The following is an 18,773-nucleotide window of genomic DNA, read 5'->3' as shown; positions in this document are numbered from 1 at the left end:
CGCGCGCTTGCCTCGCCCTACCCGCCTCGTCTGCAGGGTCCTAACGCTCGTTGAGTGCGGGGATGACCAGGACGCGGCCGCGGTGCAGTTGACTCTCGGCGATTAACATTGAAAGGAAATAATGGGGAAAGGTCATCAGAACAGGCACGCTATTAAAAAGAGAGCCTGCATATGTTCTCTCACCATTTCGGTGCCTGTGGCTCAGCCTTGACACGGAGAAACCACCTCCCGGTCCGGAGCTCACACGGCAGACGTCAGCCTGCCGCCATGTCCCTCCTCCCAACAGCACTCCTTTCAAAAACATGACCAGAATGTTTTGTCTCTTATGTAAGGCATGTGTGAAAGTAGAACACTCCCTAACAGAGGAATTTAACAAAACGCTGCACTACTGCGAAAGGTATAATGAGAAGGGAGCTAAGGCAGAGTGTATCCTTTCATTCAAATTAAAGACCTTGAGAACACTTAATCACATACAAACAACATAATCCCATGATGGTATGATTCTGTGAAACTCAGGACATAGAGGGCATTTTCAGCCTTCTAAACAAACCAATCTCCGCTTTAGAAGTTCGAACAGCCATGCAGGAGCTGCCACAACACAAGGTTCCAGGCCCGGATGGCTTTTCCATGTCATTTTATACACATTTAAAGATTCTAGCTGAACCCATGGCAAGGGTGTTTAATTACATTGATGAGGTCCAAAAGGTAACATGTACCATGATTATGTGATTACAGTCATCCTGAGACAAAGCAAAGACTCCTCGCTACGCAGCTCTGCTCAATTCATAGCGCTTTTCAACAATGTAAACTCATTTACAAAGATTTTTGTTGCAAGGCTGACCTCAGACTGGTCAGATATTTCCCTTTTCATTCAGGATTAGTCTGAGGGCAGCAAATATATGGCAATACAAGACTGGCAATGAATTTCTTTGACCTGGCTACCAGAAATAAAATCTTGTTGGTTCTTCTCACTTGATGCGGAGACAGCCTCCAAATAGGGACAATTGGTAATTCAGTAAGTAAAAAAAAAAAAATTCTTTACAAGTTCATCAAGCAAATAACATGAGCCCTATAGAGCTCAAATAAAAAAAACAAGCATTTACAATGCAACGGTTTCGCCTTTGGAAAAGTTAAAGCTATTGGCATTGTAAATGACAAGCATTTTTATTTATGTGTTGGCTTTGAAAACCTAAATAAATGGCATTGTCATTTACAAAGCCAATAGCCTAATCTCTCGCAAATGCGACACCTATTGCATTTGCACCCCCACACACACAAAACTGGATCACAAGAAGAGAACAGAGACACACAAAACCGGGTCACAAGCAGGCAACAGAGGCACACACAAAACCGGGTCGCAAGCAGGCAACAAAGGCACACACAAAACCGGGTCGCAAGCAGGCAACAGAGGCACACACAAAACCGAGGGGGCAGGGAAGCAGCTCTACTTGATGAGAATAAATCAGAGATCTGGCAACGATGGGCGTGATCATGGAGGGAATACCCAATCCACAAACAGGAGAGTAAGAAGCATTGCAACCAAATTTGCTAAGTAAGGAAAACATCAGAACCCATAAAATAAATGACAGGCTGACATTGTTTATGTAAACGCAGTCTAAATGCAGAAGTGTTTAAGTAAAATGTTTAATTAGTTAATACACAGGCCACATTATAATATTATGATCAAGGCCAATATCTGGTGAGCAGTGCAAACCAGTCGGACAGCTGTGGTATTGGAAGTATGTTGTTAGTAGTGTGCTAGATTTCAATGTACTGAAACCATAAATATACACCAAATATTGAGTCCGGAAATGGAAAACCCTTGTTAACAAATAAAGTATTGTATGCCATTAAATGCTTGTGCTTAGAATAATAAGTGCTGAGCAGAAATGCTATGTTGACTCTTGCCTCCTTTAATGTACGCCATCATATACACACACTAGTACCACATACATCACCAAATACATAATTCACAGTCAGGAGCCACATACTCAATTACATACAAATAAACGCATACTTTAAAATGCACTTGAACAAGATGTACATCATTACATGCACAAGTCACGGCAAACATAGCATAACCCATACAAATATATTGCCACAAATGTCATCACAAACACGTCACACTGGCACGTAACTACCACATGCATAAGTCACCACCATGACCATATCACAGACACACATCATCATAAATAAGTAAAGAAAAGACATTGCACTCGCTCGCAGCCCCGCTTCTCACACACGCCTCCTCCAAAGATACCGGCAAGGTCCGTGAGCACCAACGAAGCACCCCCCACAAAGCGGGACCCGCGAAGCGGGTTCCGCGAGAGGTAGGTTTAAAAACAAAGCACAATCCCAGGAATATCTGTACAAAGCAGCAGAGCGTCCCACTGAGAATCCGAGGGCTGGGGTTTTTAAAATGCTCGAGGGTGGGGAGGAGCAGTCAGGGAGAGCGGCCCAGGTGCTGGTAATCCGGGCTGGCGGGCGCTCCTGGGAAGTGTAGTCCCAGTTCAGCGCTCGCACTCGCTCGCAGCCCCGCTTCTCACACACGCCTCCTCCAAAGATACCTGCAAGGTCCGTGAGCACCAACGAAGCACTCCCCACGAAGCGGGACCAGCGAAGCGGGTTCCGCGAGAGGTAGGTTTAAAAACAAAGCACAATCCCAGGAATATCTGTACAAAGCAGCAGAGCGTCCCACTGAGAATCCGAGGGCTGGGGTTTTTAAAATGCTCGAGGGTGGGGAGGAGCAGTCAGGGAGAGCGGCCCAGGTGCTGGTAATCCGGGCTGGCGGGCGCTCCTGGGAAGTGTAGTCCCAGTCCAGCGCTCGCACTCGCTCGCAGCCCCGCTTCTCACACACGCCTCCTCCAAAGATACCGGCAAGGTCCGTTAGCACCAACGAAGCACCCCCCACGAAGCGGGACCCGCGAAGCGGGTTCCGCGAGAGGTAGGTTTAAAAACAAAGCACAATCCCAGGAATATCTGTACAAAGCAGTCTTGTCCACCTCCAGGTGTAACATATGCATACTTATCAACAGGTTTACTCCTGAACTAGGGTAAGGCCAGATATTTAAGAAGGTGACCTTACTAGAGCAGGCTCCTCCAAGTAGCTCAGGAGCTACTGGTAACTATCTAGCTAACTGCGAGTAGCCCAACCAGGTAAATGCAAAGCTTTTGTTTGGTTGTTATATATGTTCTTAAAATTAAAAAGGATAGATTTAAAAGTAAAATGTGCATTTGCAGAACTAATAAGCTACTTTTTGCAGAAAAAATATTTTTAACTCGGATGTATACGTGGTAATTTATTGTGCACAGGGAGCCCCTATGTTCGTTCATAGTTGCCACAGAATAATGTGTATGCAACAGCTATCACATGAAGAGAAATCCATAATTAACACTAATGAAGCTTGATTTACATTACAGCTGGCAACCTTGCATGATGCACCGAATGTGTCACTGCTAGTAATCCTGCTTGTTATGGAATTTTGTCTGATAAGGTCACTATTATAACACTGATAATTTGGGTCCATAGATCGGGGTGATTTTTATTGAACATACGTAGCGCTTTATCTATAAAAGGTTGTAGATCCTTGCACTACATTAAACGATGGAACATAAGGTAATGCAGGATTACAAACATAGCAACACTGTGTACATTTATGGAGGCATTTAGATTTTTATGAGGGTTACTATCATTCATTGATAAAGTGGTAGCAACAAAATGAAGGTGAGTTAACAAGCCGACATAAAACAACAGGGAGGAGAGGTGGCCTGACCACCGCTTTATAACTGGAAAACCAGATGGAGTCCAGACGTTGGCTAAGCAGCCTGTGATCCTGGGCAAATCACTTCATCTACACGTGCTTAAAATATTAAATCTGACTTTGTGAAATGTAATATGGTGATGGCATTAAATCACTAATGGTCTCAGAGCAAGTTTCTGATACATATAACTACAAATACAGAATAAGGTTTGGTGCGTTTGCGGTTGGAGCCGTGTTGTCAGAGGTAAGGAGAAAAGGCGGTTTGAATTCTCGTACTGAGTCCTACTCCAACCTTATCACGCCAATCCGAAGGATTCATTTTAAAGCACAGGGATTTGTGTCTAAACCAAATATCTTAAAGCAAAACAAATATGCAATAAACTCAAGGTGCATTTTTACACAGCAACTTAATAATCAATCAATTGGTTTTTACATCTCTAACAACTTTTGAATGGCCAATACCCTTCCCTGAATGCAAAAGACGAGAATAGGTGGTGATGTGGATTCTGGCAGTGCAGGGCTGCAGCTCCCTCTCTGCAGCCACGGGCAGCACATCCACGCAACAAGAATGAACTGGGTTAGAGCCATACCCTCTACCGACTCGGAATTTCATACACCACAACCACATACTTACATGCCAGATTGCGAAAAAGATGAGCCGCCGTTAAGAGGAGAGCCAGCATATAACAAAAGGCCGCAAACGTAAACGCCATCATGCAAAGTGCTGAAAGGAGATGAGAGGCGCAGGGGGTGCTGGGAACAATCATTACATGTTTCAGTCTATGGCCCAGGGCGCCGGCGCATTAGGCTCTGTGTCAGCGAGTAAAAAGCACATGCGTTGCTAAAGCAGTGTTCGCTGTTGGCGACCTCTGACGTATTCCGTGCCTATTGCCTTAAGAATCAGGGCAGAGCGAATGAAAACAATACCTACCCAGAAGTGTCAACAATGCTGGCGTACGGAACGTCTAACAGGACATGCTTATGCGCCACACACAGCAGTATAGCCTGCTTTCTAACGTTCTTCTTTCGTGGATGTAGTCAAGATTTTCAATTTGTTTCCTTTGTCTTCAAAATGCAGTAAATTAGAACAAATCCAAAAATATATTTTGTTTCAGCTGTTTGAAATAGCGGAGTTAAATCAAAATGTACAACGCATCTTCATTTTTCTTAGGATGAAATGAAGATGTGATAGCGTTTAATACTTCAAGTTATAGTGCATCAAATATATTAATTTGTTTTTGCGCTTTAGTGTTACTTTTTATTGTTGGCGTTCAGTGCTCTACATTGTTTTATTCCAGCACAGGTACTGTAAGATGGCGGATATTTTTTGCAGTCTAACGTAGTTCTTGGTGTGAAACATACCAATCATAGCCAGTTGATAAGTCAGGTCCCGGGCCGTGCTGTGATTGGCTGACGTCACGGGAGTGTCCCGGGCCGGCAGCCAATCACAGCGCGGCCCGGGAAATGACGTCACTGGGGTGTCCCGGGCCTGCAGCCAATCACAGCGCGGCCCGGGACACACGGCAACAAGGGGCGGGGCTTAAAAAAGACCCAGAAACGCCCCCGAATCGAGTTCTCTGGAAAACGTGATTGACGGCCAATCTCTTCCAATGGCTAGCCTCCATTTATGGAGCTAGCCAATGGAAGAAGGGGCGGTCCCAAGTCCCCAATATAGAGATAACATTAGATTTCGCCTGGGCGGACGAAACCTAAAAAAATCAACGGAGTACAATCAAATGGGAAACGAAACAGGGATGACCACTGTCACCTTTATTTGCGTTCTTGCCTTGGATCTGCTCATTTATAAGATTAACAATTACATACCTATACATAGAATGAGCATTAAAGGTAGCACAATTAATCTTGTTCTCTTTGGTGAGGACATCCTGCCCTGCTAAAGGTCACAACAGTCTTTCCTGGCCCTTAGAAACCTTAGAGTGACAGGATCAACCACAAGGAGTCTTCGGGAGGTGTAGCAATCCAACAAAGATTATGGCCAATATCTAAATAGCATTTGCAATGCAATAGGTCTCGCATTATTAATAATTTGAGCTATTGGCATTGCATTATTATTTGCAACACCAATAGGTTAAACTAAGTAATGTGAGACCTATTGCATTGCAAATGCTTTTTTTTGTGCCGAAAGCAGTGCTGTAAATGTCCCGTTACTGTCCGGTAATGAGTACTGGCACTTTTAATTTTGCAAGAGAAAGTACCGGCACTTCTCAAGAGAAATGCAATACCTTTAATTAGAGAGTACCGACACTTCTCAGAAACAAGCAGGTACTCTGTTGCAGAGTGCCTACAATTCTATCTTTCCATTTCAACCAGTGGCCGAAAGTAAGGCAAGGCTCTCAAACTCTTCTTCAATTAATCGAGGACAAGAGATAGTAGATTATTTCACCTTATTCTCTAATATTAGGGAGTGTCTGTTTTCACCCCTGCCAAGTTACAGGTGAAGTATGGAAACACGAGGCCTTACGTGAGAACAGCTGCAGTTTCTGTGGTGGCTGCTGCTGGTATAGCAGGGTGCACTGGAGACCCTATGCTCTTGTACTTTTAAGCTGCCTTTTACGCAAGAGAGATGTATTTGTCCCTCCAAAAGCCACATTTACCCCAATGCACAGTTTAAATGCTAGGGTCCTGGCACTGTTCTATTGTCATTTTGAGCAATTTTAGAAGGCTGGTGTGTATTCTTCTGCCCTTTTGTATCGCTGGCGAGAAACAAGCAGACTTGCTGGGGGGGCAGGATAGACTCACCACAACTTACGTCACGCAGACGGGACATGTAATCTCCTACGTATTTAAAGGTCATACGGCTGCGTGACTAGTTAAATAAAGGAGTGTATTGAAAAGCAGCAAACGTACCAGCAGTACCCACACACACTAATGAAGACACTGATTTGCAAGGCTGATAATTCTCGCCGGTGGTAACAGCAAAAGTTTAATATGAAAAGAACAACAACGAGTCTGAGTTATTGGCATTGTGGGAAATTAATAGAAGAGGCGAAGAGAGGAGAAAAACAGAAATGAAGGCGACGAAAGCCAAAGAAGGAACAGGGAATAAAATAGCAATAACTAGAGGAAGAGTAAATATACAGTCGCGAGAGAAGTGTATCAAAAAGAAAAGTTATAAACTGAGGGAAGAGGAAATCTAAGACAAATAATGAAATTATGGAGAATTGAAGAGCATAGAAAAAGGGAGAGGACAGGACATAAAAAGAAAACAAAGAAGAAGAAATAGGTGGAAGCAAAATAAACAAAAGAAATAGAAGAGAAAGAGTGACAATAACAACACAGAATAGAATGTAAGAAGCAAAAAAAGAGCAGGATAAATACAAGAGAAGAAAAAAGATCAATTAAAATAAACAGAAGAGAGGAGAAAATTAACAAAAGGCCACAAAATACAAGAAACACAAAGCAGTGGGAAGATAATTAAAAGTGAAGTAAAGAGGAGAGCGAGAAATAAGCGGTAGGGAAGAGGAAAGCAAACAGAAATGAAGCAGTGGAAACAAGAAGAAATAAACGGAAAAGAGGAAATAAACCGCAAATTGGCAAATGAAAGTGTCATAGGACAACAAACTAATCCGAGAGGGGGGAAGTGAAAAAGAATGAACAAGACAAAGTAGAGCTGAAAACGAAAAAGGGTGGTATTGATCGAATACAGAAGAATGATCGAGGAAAAACAAAGGTAAACTGGACAAAACAGAGACATTTATTCTGAGTTGAAGCTGGGGAAGGTGTAAAGGAAACTGCAAACGTGGGACCGGTGGCGATAAAAAAGTGTAAAGACATTGTGAAATCCCGGTAGTATAAAAGCATTCAGAGAAAGGCTGAGACTGTGTGTAGGAAGGTAGATCCCTGACTATGGTTGCCCCCAACTTTTTGCCTGGTGTTTTGCTGGTTTTCTGACTTAGTAACCTGGGGCCCTGCTATTCAGGACCCCAGGCCTACTGCTCTCTCTGTAAAATGGATTCCATGTACCTTAGGTACTTATCTAATTGGATACTGAGTCACCTTATCAGTCCCTGTACAGTGTACCTTAGGTACCCAGGGCATAGGTGTACCCAGGGCCTACCAGGGGCTGCAGCTTATATTATGCCACCCCTGGCTGGCCATCCAAATCTGGCACAACTGGCTGCTTGACAGCTGGGGCAAGGTGGTGTAATCACCCTTTGCTTTAGATATAGTATTCCTATGTCTAACCCTAAAATGGACACATATATTCCTATCAGTCACTCCTATGGCAGGCCTTAACAATCCTGAAGGCAGAGTGCTTGGAATAATGTGAGATGGTGCTCTGGCATGAGCTGAGCCTGTCTGCGGCTTTCGGGATCCATCCCTTAGCCGTTTCCATGATATCGCATACCATATACTCTTAAGTGCATTATAATCCTCGCGGTTATATGCCAACTCTGGTATCGCTTTATCAAAACATGTCGAGTAAGGTGTCATACGAATTGGAATACTAACCCCTCGCCAATTCTGGCGACGGGGTTAGCATTCCACCCTTCTAGAGGGACACGACATGTTGGTAACCTGTAACCCCGGTTAAAGTCAGACAGAGCCTTAGCTCCACAAAATGGATGCTGCCACCGAGACACAAGTCTGCCCTCCTGCTGCTGGGAGTCCTCCCAGAGCAGGAGATAAGGACAAAGGGTTTCCTGTCAGGGGCGGTGCCAGCACCGTCCCAGACAGGATTTTGTGTATCCTAGGTAGGCAGGGCTTTAGAGGAGGGTGACTGCAAGTGGCACCCCGGTGCTCACTGTGCATAGGCCGGCTTGAACCAGTTCCAGGGGCACACCAGACCCTGAGCTGGGGAAAGCCCGCCAAAGGAGAGGGGTGTAACCACCCCCCTCCTAGTCCCACCCATAGGGCAGGACTTAGTCGCGTGCCAGCCCCCTTTTTCAGGATAAAGGTAGGAACTGGCCCCCTTCCAAATTAGATCAATCTTTGAATCCTGAACCGACCTTCTACACGAAGAACTCAAGACTCTTCTCAAGATTTCTCCCTTGTGACTAAGGAGTAGTCACCCTGCAGCAGCAGGGTGACTAAGGAGTAGTCACCCTGCAGCAGCAGGCACCAACCAAGCATCGCGGTTTGTTGCCAGTCTCTCCTTCGGATCAAGACTGCTCCAGCACGACGAGAACCGGCTTCCCTGGCACCTCTGACCTCAACCTACATCATCAGCCCAGCTGTAATCCGTGGGTGCGACGAGACCTCGATGGACCGGCCATCTTCAGAACTGCACGACGCTTGTCCAGCACGACCACCGAGGGACCCTCGACTGAGTGCTTTGGGGTAAGAGAAGCCCCGACCCTGAGCAGCTCCAGCACCGAAGTTCAGCCCCCCTGCATCCACGAGATCTGCGTGGGGCCCTTCTGCTCTTTGCTGCTCACCGCGTTGTCCAGGTCACTTGCCCGTTGGCTAGTGGCCCTTTTACGACGCTCCACGACGACAAACACCGCTGGTCTGGTTGCTCCAGACTGGCCCTTGCTCCCCTCCAACAGAGGAGCACCCTGGACCCTCCTGGTCCACTCAAGACGCCATTTTAGGTCCACCGCGTGGGCCTTGCATTTGCCAAGACTTGTTGCCCCAATCCTGGGTCCAGCGACGTCAGAAGCAGATACCTTCGTGGGACAGCTCGCACCTCCATCCTGGTCGCCGACAACGCCTCCTGGTCCGAGAGACTGCAGAGCCCAGCAGCGCCCACTCACCTGGTCGAGGTGACTTCGTCCGGTGCCACCCTGGTGCCCACCTAAATCACTGGCTAGTGATTCAGAACTTGGTCCCCTCTGCTTTCAGGTCTTCTTCTTCCCTGATCCAGGCTTGGATCTCCACGAACTTTCTTCACTGGTCGCCTGCCAGCAACTGCTTTCTTCAGGCTCCTGGTTCTTCCACGAGGGTTTCCGACGCAACTTCCACCCTATGCAGCCGCAGCCCCTGGGCTAGGTAAACTGAGTACCCCGGTGCTCCAGCATAGTCCAACACCCTAAGTGTTCGGATCCACTCCCGTTTGACCCACCTAGTCGGGTTCGCCCGAGAACAGTAACTTTGTCTTTGCTAGCCTCCATAGACTTTTTCCCGCCTTACGCGCGAGAGTTCCCACTCTGCACACGACGTCCACAGGCCTCCTGCTCCTAATCCAAGTGTTTAGTATTGTAGGCCCAGCGATTCAAAAGTCTATGAGAATAGTTACTTACCTGCTAGTAATTCGCATTCCACTTCTTGTGTATATGGTTTTTCGTGCCCCTCGGGCATTTGTGTAAATTGTGCGACTTAAAGTATTTTTATAAGAGTTTTGTTGTGTGCTTAGCTCCCTGACTCATAAAGAGTTCAGGGTAGTCTTGTTAAAAATAAATACACGTTTATTTTCATAACAACTTGTGTGGTGTCCTTTCACTTGGTGTTCAAGGGGTAATGTGATGGTAAAACAGCTGGCTTAACACGCCCTCTAGAGTCTTAGCCTTAGACTGCTCGTATCCATGCTACTAGGATAGCTGGTCTATAAGGTTGACTTGCAACCAATCATCAATAAGGGTTGTCTGGACTGATACATAGTGATCACTAGAATAGTGAGCACTGCATATCAGGCCAACTTCTCACACTGTGGAGTAAGTTCCAGCTGGAGGTGAGGGGGCGGATTCGAGCACCCTCGGAGGAGACAGACTTGGCATGTGGGCCGTGAGTCAACCAAGTAGTTTTCGAGAAAATTGAAAAATGCAATGCGTCCAGTTAATGTGCTAAGTACCATGCGTTCTACAATGCAGGATAGAAGTCCATGTTATGTTTGTGTTGGGTATGGAAAAGAAAAAGAGGATTCCTGTCAAAAAAACACTGTAGAAAGCATTAAAAATGTTGTTACAAATGTTATTTTCTTTAGTATAAATTTCGGTATGCTGCTGCTCTTATCAGCGATATTTTGCCTCTAAAGTCATTGCCATGTGGCTATGTAATTGTGCTTTTCATGTCGAGTTTTGTTGCTTTTAGTTTTAGGCAGCATGCAACGCCAGACACTCCTCAGAATGCACATGGAAACGGGCCTTTAGCTGGAACTCTCACAAAGCAATAGTATATATATGTATGTATGTGGGCTAATTGAAAAGGACACATGCTGATGGGGAGAGTTGTTTCAACCACCACACAACGGAATAACGCCCTAAACTTGTGGGATTAGGGTGGTGCTAAAATTGCCCGGCTGCCCCCCTTCTGTGCCTATTTCTGTGCAGCAGTCCTGGCAGCGAGGGGAGAGGCCTCCGGCGGGCCGAAGAGGAGAGAGAGGTGGCGACTGGAGAGGTGCTTTGTCAGCACAACAAAGTACAGTGTACGTTTACAGCATTCTGTGTGTGTGTGTGTGTGGGAGGGGGGGGGAGGGGAGGATGACGATGACGATGTGTCCGTCAGTCCTCAGTTCGGAACTGAATGCAATACTGTAGGACACGCTACTGCCTCCTCACGTTTTACCACTTACACTGTGACACACATATTAAAGAACAAGCACTGACAAAGTCAATACTTCTTGGCTATGCCAGCGGCGTTTGCTTTGCCAATGTATTTCAGAGCAGTGCAGCTCGGCTAACGGTTGGACAAACTAGCAAATGAGAGACCTATTGCATTGCAAATGCATTCCGCGCCATGTTATAAAAATAAACTAGTTGGCATGCACTGTGACTGCAGTTGGATTTATAAGGCATTGTACCACCCGTCCTGCTTCACTGAACCAAAGCGAGACACCTTGAACCCGTGTTACAGCATCGCTGATCTTAACGCAGTTAAGGTGAGTCGCAGGACCAGGACGTGCTCGAACATATAAGTACATATGACGCACTTCAACGCTTGTACATCCTTCATTTATTACTCCCAACGTCTCGAGTATTGCAGCCAGCCATGAGGGTCACCGGTTGTAACGGACTGTGAAAATGACCAGCGTTTAAGAAATAAAATATCAACAATCGGTCATAGCGAAGTGCCGCTGGAATCTGTCCTAGCTTCACATTGTTCACCTCCCTTGGTAACAGCATGTCTGTGGACCGCCGGATGTATGTTTTCCCGCATTGTATGTCTGGTCGCGTATCGCATGGGAAACCTTGTCATACATTCACCCCACAACATTGTCATACACTCACCTCACAATCTGCTTGATTCCGGTCCAGGAAAGACATGGCTTGGCAGTTCGGACTGGACTGTTCCCATGAGGCACAGGGTCAAGGCTGATTTGCATATGGCCATGTCTGAACTGGGGTGGTGTGGAGTGCAAAAAAACGATGGATTTAGGCGCAGATCTCTGTACTAGGGTGAATGTATGACATTGTTCTGCATTCTGTCCATCAAACTGTTGGTTTTGCATCCCATGTTAAGACATTTTTGCTTGCACTCACTCCTCAGTTCGAACAAGCCACTTGCTGACTGATTTCTGACAGTAAAAGAGTGCTTTAAGCATTCCATGGAGTCAGAAGGACACACGCAAACAATCAATAGAAAAACAGTGAGTCAAAAATTCTCTTGTGGGCTGATGCAAGAATGTATTTACATTACGTCAAAGCAATGGCTGAATGCTCCACAGCAAAAGATGCCAAATGCTGAAAGAGGCTGACAAAAAAAAAAAAGAAACAAATATAGACTACAGTATTTGCCACTGCAAGACAAACCTAAAAAAAGAAGATGCAGAAGATTAATAAAACTGGACATACAGTTTCTATGGCAAGGACAAAGAAAAAAACAAGTACCTTTTCTTCAGCCATTGATGCTAAGTGGAGTCTATATCGGTCTAGATCATCCAAACTAGGGACAGCTTGAGCATCAATGAAATAAAGTGGTGTACACAAAATATTACACAATTCTTCATCTCTTTGCCTCAGGGTGGTCAGCTCAGTCTGTCTCTCCTTCTTCTGTTTTAACAGGACTTCTACCCTGGTGCGCAAGTCTTTTTCCTGTTGAAGGATAGTTTGATCATCATCTGTCTAGAAAACAGAAATTAATGTTACAAGGGCTTTTAAAATTTTTACTTATCCCCCTTCTTATTGTAAAAGTGGAGTAAGAGTGCATAAGATTATTTCAAGATAATCTAAGGCTAAGTCACAACACATGGGTTCGAGCCTCAGCAGGGACTCAACATCCTGTGATTCTGGGCAAATCACTTAATCCCTGTGCCCAACAAAAAACAAGCATTTGCAATGCAATAGGTCTCGCATTAGAAAAGTTTGAGCTATTGGTATTGTAAATGGCACATTTTTTATTTATGTGTTGGTTTTGAAAATAGCGAAATTAATAGCTTTGTCATTTACAATGCCAATAGTTTTAACTTTCGTAAATGTGACACCTATAGCATTTGTAATGCAATATGTGTTTTATTTACGTGACAGATGTATTGATATTACAAATAACAATGGCTTTTTTGATAATTAATACTTAAATAAAAGCTATTGTAATTTATAATGGCAATAGCTTACACTTTTGTAAATAACTTTTGTGAAGATTATGTTCAGTGTATTTTAGTGTGACGAAAATCCAAGAACTGAAGTGAAATATTAACATCTTTTTGTGACATTTGTAATAAAGCTTGAAACATTGAGAGAACATATTTGAACCAGTTGTTGAATTGTTGCACAGATTGATGCTGTGGTGGCGCTGAGTGATGTGGTGGGGAAGATTGATGCTGTGCCATTCAGTGATGATGTTGTGGGGCCCCTGAGTGATGCTGTGGTGGTGCCGAGTGATGCCGTGGTGATGTGATAGAGGGAGGGCGACATAGATAGATAGAGGGAGGGCGACATAGATAGAGGGAGGGAGGGCGACATAGATAGATAGTGTGAGGGCGACATAGATAGATAGAGTGAGGGCGACAGATAGATAGAGTGAGGGCGACATAGATATAGATAGAGTGAGGGCGACATAGATAGAGTGAGGGCGACATAGATAGAGTGAGGGCGACATAGATAGATAGAGTGAGGGCGACAGATAGATAGCGTGAGGGCGACATAGATAGATAGCGTGAAGGCGACATAGATAGATAGCGTGAGGGCGACATAAACGGGCCCAAAAGCGCTGGGATGCCTGGCTGCACCTGGGGGGTGCCCAGGAGTGGACATTTCCCAGGAAAGCCAGGAAGGGTTCCTAAGCGGTATACGGACAGCGCCGGGACACCTCCGGTGGAGGTAGCTGTGCGCTTTACAAATTCCTACATTTACATTTTTTTATTTCTTTTATAGATGGATAGAGTGAGGGCGACAGATAGATAGAGTAAAGTGGACGTGGTGGTGTTGGACGTGGTGGTGTTGGACGTGGTGGTGTTGGACGTGGTGGTGTTGGACGTGGTGGTGTTGGACGTGGTGGTGTTGGACGTGGTGGTGTTGGACGTGGTGGTGTGAAACATTGGAAATAGCTAGAGGCATAGAGAGATCTGTTCTAGCATCCAAGAAGTTTGGTAAATTCAAAGTGTCTTTAGTAGAAAGTGTGAATACAATCTCATGAAGCCAAACCTTCTTCAAATACTACGGTAGAGTTGTATGTGTGGGTTGGGAGAGTTACTGCTGCCAACTGTCCTGTACATGTACTTTGTATTAGGGATGGGGCACTACAAAATATATCTGTTTTGGGGGTTATAACATCAAGAAACACCAATCAAGGTGTTACTAAAGAACATCTAAAAGTAAGTGTTCGATCTTTCAAGACCTGCATACGGTTGCACAATAAGTACGAACAATATGATGACGTCACATCGCAGAGGAGCCGAAATTTAAATTGAAAAGTAATAGAAGGGTCATATTAACTACTGCAGGGTGACTGCAATATTGTCATGCTGTATGTATAGTGCATTATTAAAGCTTGGTAAGAAGGAACCTTTTCTCTATAAAACAGGCAACACACGAGGTGTTGTCAATGCTCGTTCTCATTCATTTACTGTAAGGCCTACACATACTCCCAGTGTACAAAAAACACTTCGTTTGGAGCCAGCATTAGCCGCCACCACCACCTCTAAACTGGCTCACTGAACCCTGTCTATTCTGCAAGCAGAGTGTTATACATCTTTACACAGAGTGCAGGTTTTACATCTATCATGTAAACAGCATATTCTACATGGTGTAGGCACTCTGTAAAGAACTCTTGCCAACCTCAAAACAACATTTCACAGCAGGCTAACCCCCTCGCTGGAAAGGACACCGGATGTTCTGTACACAGCACATTTTATAACCTGGAAACACTTTAACTGTAAAGGACTTGGTGCAGTAAACACAATATTTGACAGTCTGCAAACAGTCTCACTGTAAACGACTCTAGAGGTTACGTCATCTAAACTGTATATTTTACAGCCTCCAAATGCTCTCACTATAAAGAACACTACATATTCTGTAAAAAGGGTATTTCAAAGCTTGCAAACACTCTTTTCTGCAAAGAACCCTACGTGTTCTGTAACTAAGCCTTGTATTCTACAAGCTGTAAAGAATCTAAGTGAAGAACTCGAGCCTAAATGCAGCGTATTCCACAGTATGTAAACAGTCTCTAAAGAGCTAAATCTGCATACTTCACAGCCAGTATATACTCTCTGTAAAGTCCTATCTATTCAGTAAGCAGATAATTGCTTATTATTTGAAGCTGAACTTGAACCTTCTTCCTGGTCTGAATGTGACATCGCTTACTGTAATCATAGTTACTAAGTTTTGACAATCTGCTGCCAATCAAGCATAACGCCTTTCATTGGACCTGTAAAGACTTATCCGCTTTTTTTTCCTAATCGGTTTCTATCAGGAGTGACAAGAAAAAGATGCAAAGGTTAGCAGGAGGACAGGGACCATAGTGGAGCACTTTCGGAAAAACAAAGTTAGAAATGTGGAAGCGGAAAGATGGAGAAATGTAGAAGAAAAGCGGAAGGTTGGTAGAAATCGTAATATTGCGTATTTGCCAGCGAGAAGAGGACAAGAAAGAACAAGAGGAGTGAGGTGGGTATAAAAGCATGGAGAAATAGGGAAAATGCTGAAAGCAAGAGAAACCAGTAATAAATACTCCACTGATAGACTCTTAGCTCACATACTAATAATGTCTGGGCCCCAAAGGTGATAGATCGGTACCCCGATTTAGAATTTCTGGTCTGCCACCACTTTCAGCATGACTATTCCATGCATGAATGCCACATAAGTTATGCGGCTCATGGCTAGAACTACAGACAGATGTATTTCCCTGCCTCAAATAACAAGCACTCTCAGCCGCCTTACAGACTAGATGTCACACACTGAACAATTCTTACGCTCATCACATACTAGCAGACAACAATCCCACACTGAGTAGCATTCACATACTTCTGATGCACTCTGCATCTCTCAAAGACCAGATCTCTAGCAAATACCTAAAAGGGCTTGGTAGGAATGAATGCAAGTTGGTCTGGCAGGTCTCCCTAAATAACGCGGCAGTAGCAGCCCAGAATAGAGACACGCAAAGTCAGAGCCAATAGACCAGGTTTGTATTTTCATGTACAACTGAAGCTAAACCGATTAACATTGCCGATGATTTAGTTGCGAACATCTGGTCACCGTAGAACTACCGGAAACCGTTCTGACATGAGGCCGATTTTCTATGTCCGAGCAATTGCAACAAGTGGTTCAATGACGCATGGTTCGAAAATGGCCTTATACATTCAAATTGGCGTTGGTTCCGAATCTTTTTCGATGTAATTTTTTTTATTATTTATTAAAGAATTTTCCTAGATGTGAATAGGGTGGGGGAATCGGAGGTTCAACAAACATGTGCGTGTAATAGAAGAAAAAAATACCAAGGATAATAACTGCAGATGCAACAAGGCTGGAAGGAGCATGAGCTGTCGCAAAGCGCACGATGGTAGCGTGTAAGAAACCGAAACCTGTTGTGGGGCGGGACTTCCGTCTTCTGAAGCCCGCGCCCACGGAGTGGCTGGCCAGAGGAGCAGTGGTGACGCGGAGGCTGCAGAGTCCGGAAAGGCGCCGATGCGGTGAGTGGGGGGAGGGTCTCTGTGTGTTTCTCTGTGTGTGTGTGTGTGTGTGTGTGTGTGTGTGGTCGTGTGTGTGGGGATTGCAGGGGTGGGGGGGTCTCTGTATGTGTGCGTGTGTCCCGATGCATTGTGCCTGCGTGGGTGTATGTGTGTGTGCGCATGCGTGAGTGTGGCTGTGTGTGATTGAGAGAGGCTGTGAATCTGAGGCAGGGGATGTGCACGGCGCCGTGCGCGCCCACGAGGAGAAATCGGCGCTCGTGCCCATCCCCTGTCTCAGATTCCCAGGAGACTGACAACGCACTTCTAGCTCGACCTAAAAATGAATGTGCCGTCTGTTACGAAACTGGTGCTCATGTAAAGCGCTCGGATACCTTGGAGTCTAGTTCGCGCTTCATAAAACGCTCCCAAAAACACATGCAGCCATGCAAGGTCAGCCATCTGGACAAGCTTTTTAGCTATAAGAAATGTCACCCAAAATTGCCCATTTGTAAAGTCCACACATGACACCATCAGCATTTTAATATACCAATCCTAGATGATTGAAAGTCATTATAAAATGGTAAATTTAAGACCATAGAAGCAAACTGCTTGGAAGCAGAGCACAGGAATAACAATTAAAAAACAAAATAAACCAAGAAGGCGAGGGACTGCGAGCAATGGTCAGCAATTCCAATTGGGAAGCTAGCAGCCTGGAAGCAGTGTGCAACTGTCATTCTATCGTACAAGGGATTGAAAGAAAATAAAGCGGCAAGGGTGGAAAGGGAACAAGATGGGGAGCAACTGGAAAGCATGGAGGGGTGGGAGTGAGGGAATTGGGCAAACGGGGCAAAAAGTAGGGAAAATAAAAAAAATAGCCCTTTTCAGCTAAGAAAGGATACAAGTCATCCAGCCATGAATTAAGTAAAGAAGGAATACTCCAGGGGTGGGACAAACACAAGAATAGGCAAGAAAAACAATAAGGAGCAGGGAACAGAGAGAGAGATTGGCCCAAAGTCCACGCTCCCTGCTGTATTGGAAAACAATAGGGCTTCGACAATAAATAGGTAAACTGTCTGTATGCAAGACCTAAAAGGTATGTATTCAAGTTTCCATTATGCACTGCTCAGTTTGAGACAACTTTATAAGTTAGTGAGCACGCCGACAAACACTCATTCAGTCATTGCAATATAAATGGCAAAACCAAAGAACATTTACATGACAAGTCAACAAGGCGCCAAGCAACAATGATCAAAGGAGCCATGAGTCTTAAACCGTAAAATCTAGTAGCCCGAAAGGTTTCTTTTAAAGCTTACTTCAAATGATGGCAGCATGAGCTCACGGCACAGCACGTCCAGCTCTCTACGACATACATCAATGCTTTTGATAAGGCGCTCTTTTAGGGACTCTTCTTCTGCAATCATCAGATCCAAAAGACCCTTAAAGTTCAAAGTGGGAAAACAGAAAATCATGAGTTGTGACTAAGATCACAAAGAAAACCAACATTCTTTCACATGCATATTAAAGAATTGGACACTAATAAAAAAAAAGTATACTAACCTCACACTACAGTTTCTCAACTAGAAATACCCCAACCAAGCGTTTCCTTCCTTTTCCATTCTACCGCCTTTAGGCTTGTTCTTCACTCATCTAGCTAATTTCCAACTACCATCCTTCCACAGGTGGCATCCGTTCTATCTAGTACTAATTATGGGTCCCTCCACTTCTTTATGAACTTGCTTCTGTTACCTGCACCTGACATTTCAAGCTCTATGACAGATAATTTGTCTTTTATTAACATTTTATTCCACTAAGACAACCATGAAATACGGCAGTTCTGACATTTCCTAGCCGCTCAATAACCCTACTACATCTTATCAATATCTTGCTTTTTTTCTTCATTTATTCCCTTCTGGTCATATCTGTAGCTTCCTTTTTTTCCACTGGCTCCATCAATTAAGGATTAATTTCTGTTTCTCTAAACTGCTTTTAAAGTATTCGTGGATTTGCTCAACCCCTTTGGACTTTCTCTTAATAGGAGCAGTCCTCATTGGGACCACATGGACTTGGGGGGAAAA

The 18,773-nt window shown here is 44.6% G+C and overlaps 1 protein-coding gene across 2 annotated transcripts in view; it reads right to left on the bottom strand.

Moving 5' to 3' along the window:
* The window catches only part of LOC144825273 (protein regulator of cytokinesis 1-like), a 338,110-nt gene that overhangs the window by 223,101 nt on the left and 96,236 nt on the right, over positions 1–18,773 (bottom strand). Inside the window, exons 3-4 of one of the 2 annotated variants that reach the window (XM_078684111.1) lie at positions 18,012–18,134; positions 12,488–12,691 (exon numbers count right to left, since the gene is read on the bottom strand). In XM_078684111.1, coding sequence (XP_078540237.1) covers positions 12,488–12,691; positions 18,012–18,134 — 327 coding nt within the window. Of the gene's footprint in view, positions 1–12,487; positions 12,722–18,011; positions 18,135–18,773 lie in introns of both variants that reach the window. The other variant, XM_078684110.1, reaches the window with a different exon arrangement.

The sequence above is a fragment of the Lissotriton helveticus genome, chromosome 3_1 (assembly GCF_964261635.1).
Source record: "Lissotriton helveticus chromosome 3_1, aLisHel1.1, whole genome shotgun sequence".
NCBI classification, from domain to species: Eukaryota; Metazoa; Chordata; class Amphibia; order Caudata; family Salamandridae; genus Lissotriton; species Lissotriton helveticus.
This window is presented reverse-complemented; position numbering and strand designations above follow the sequence as displayed.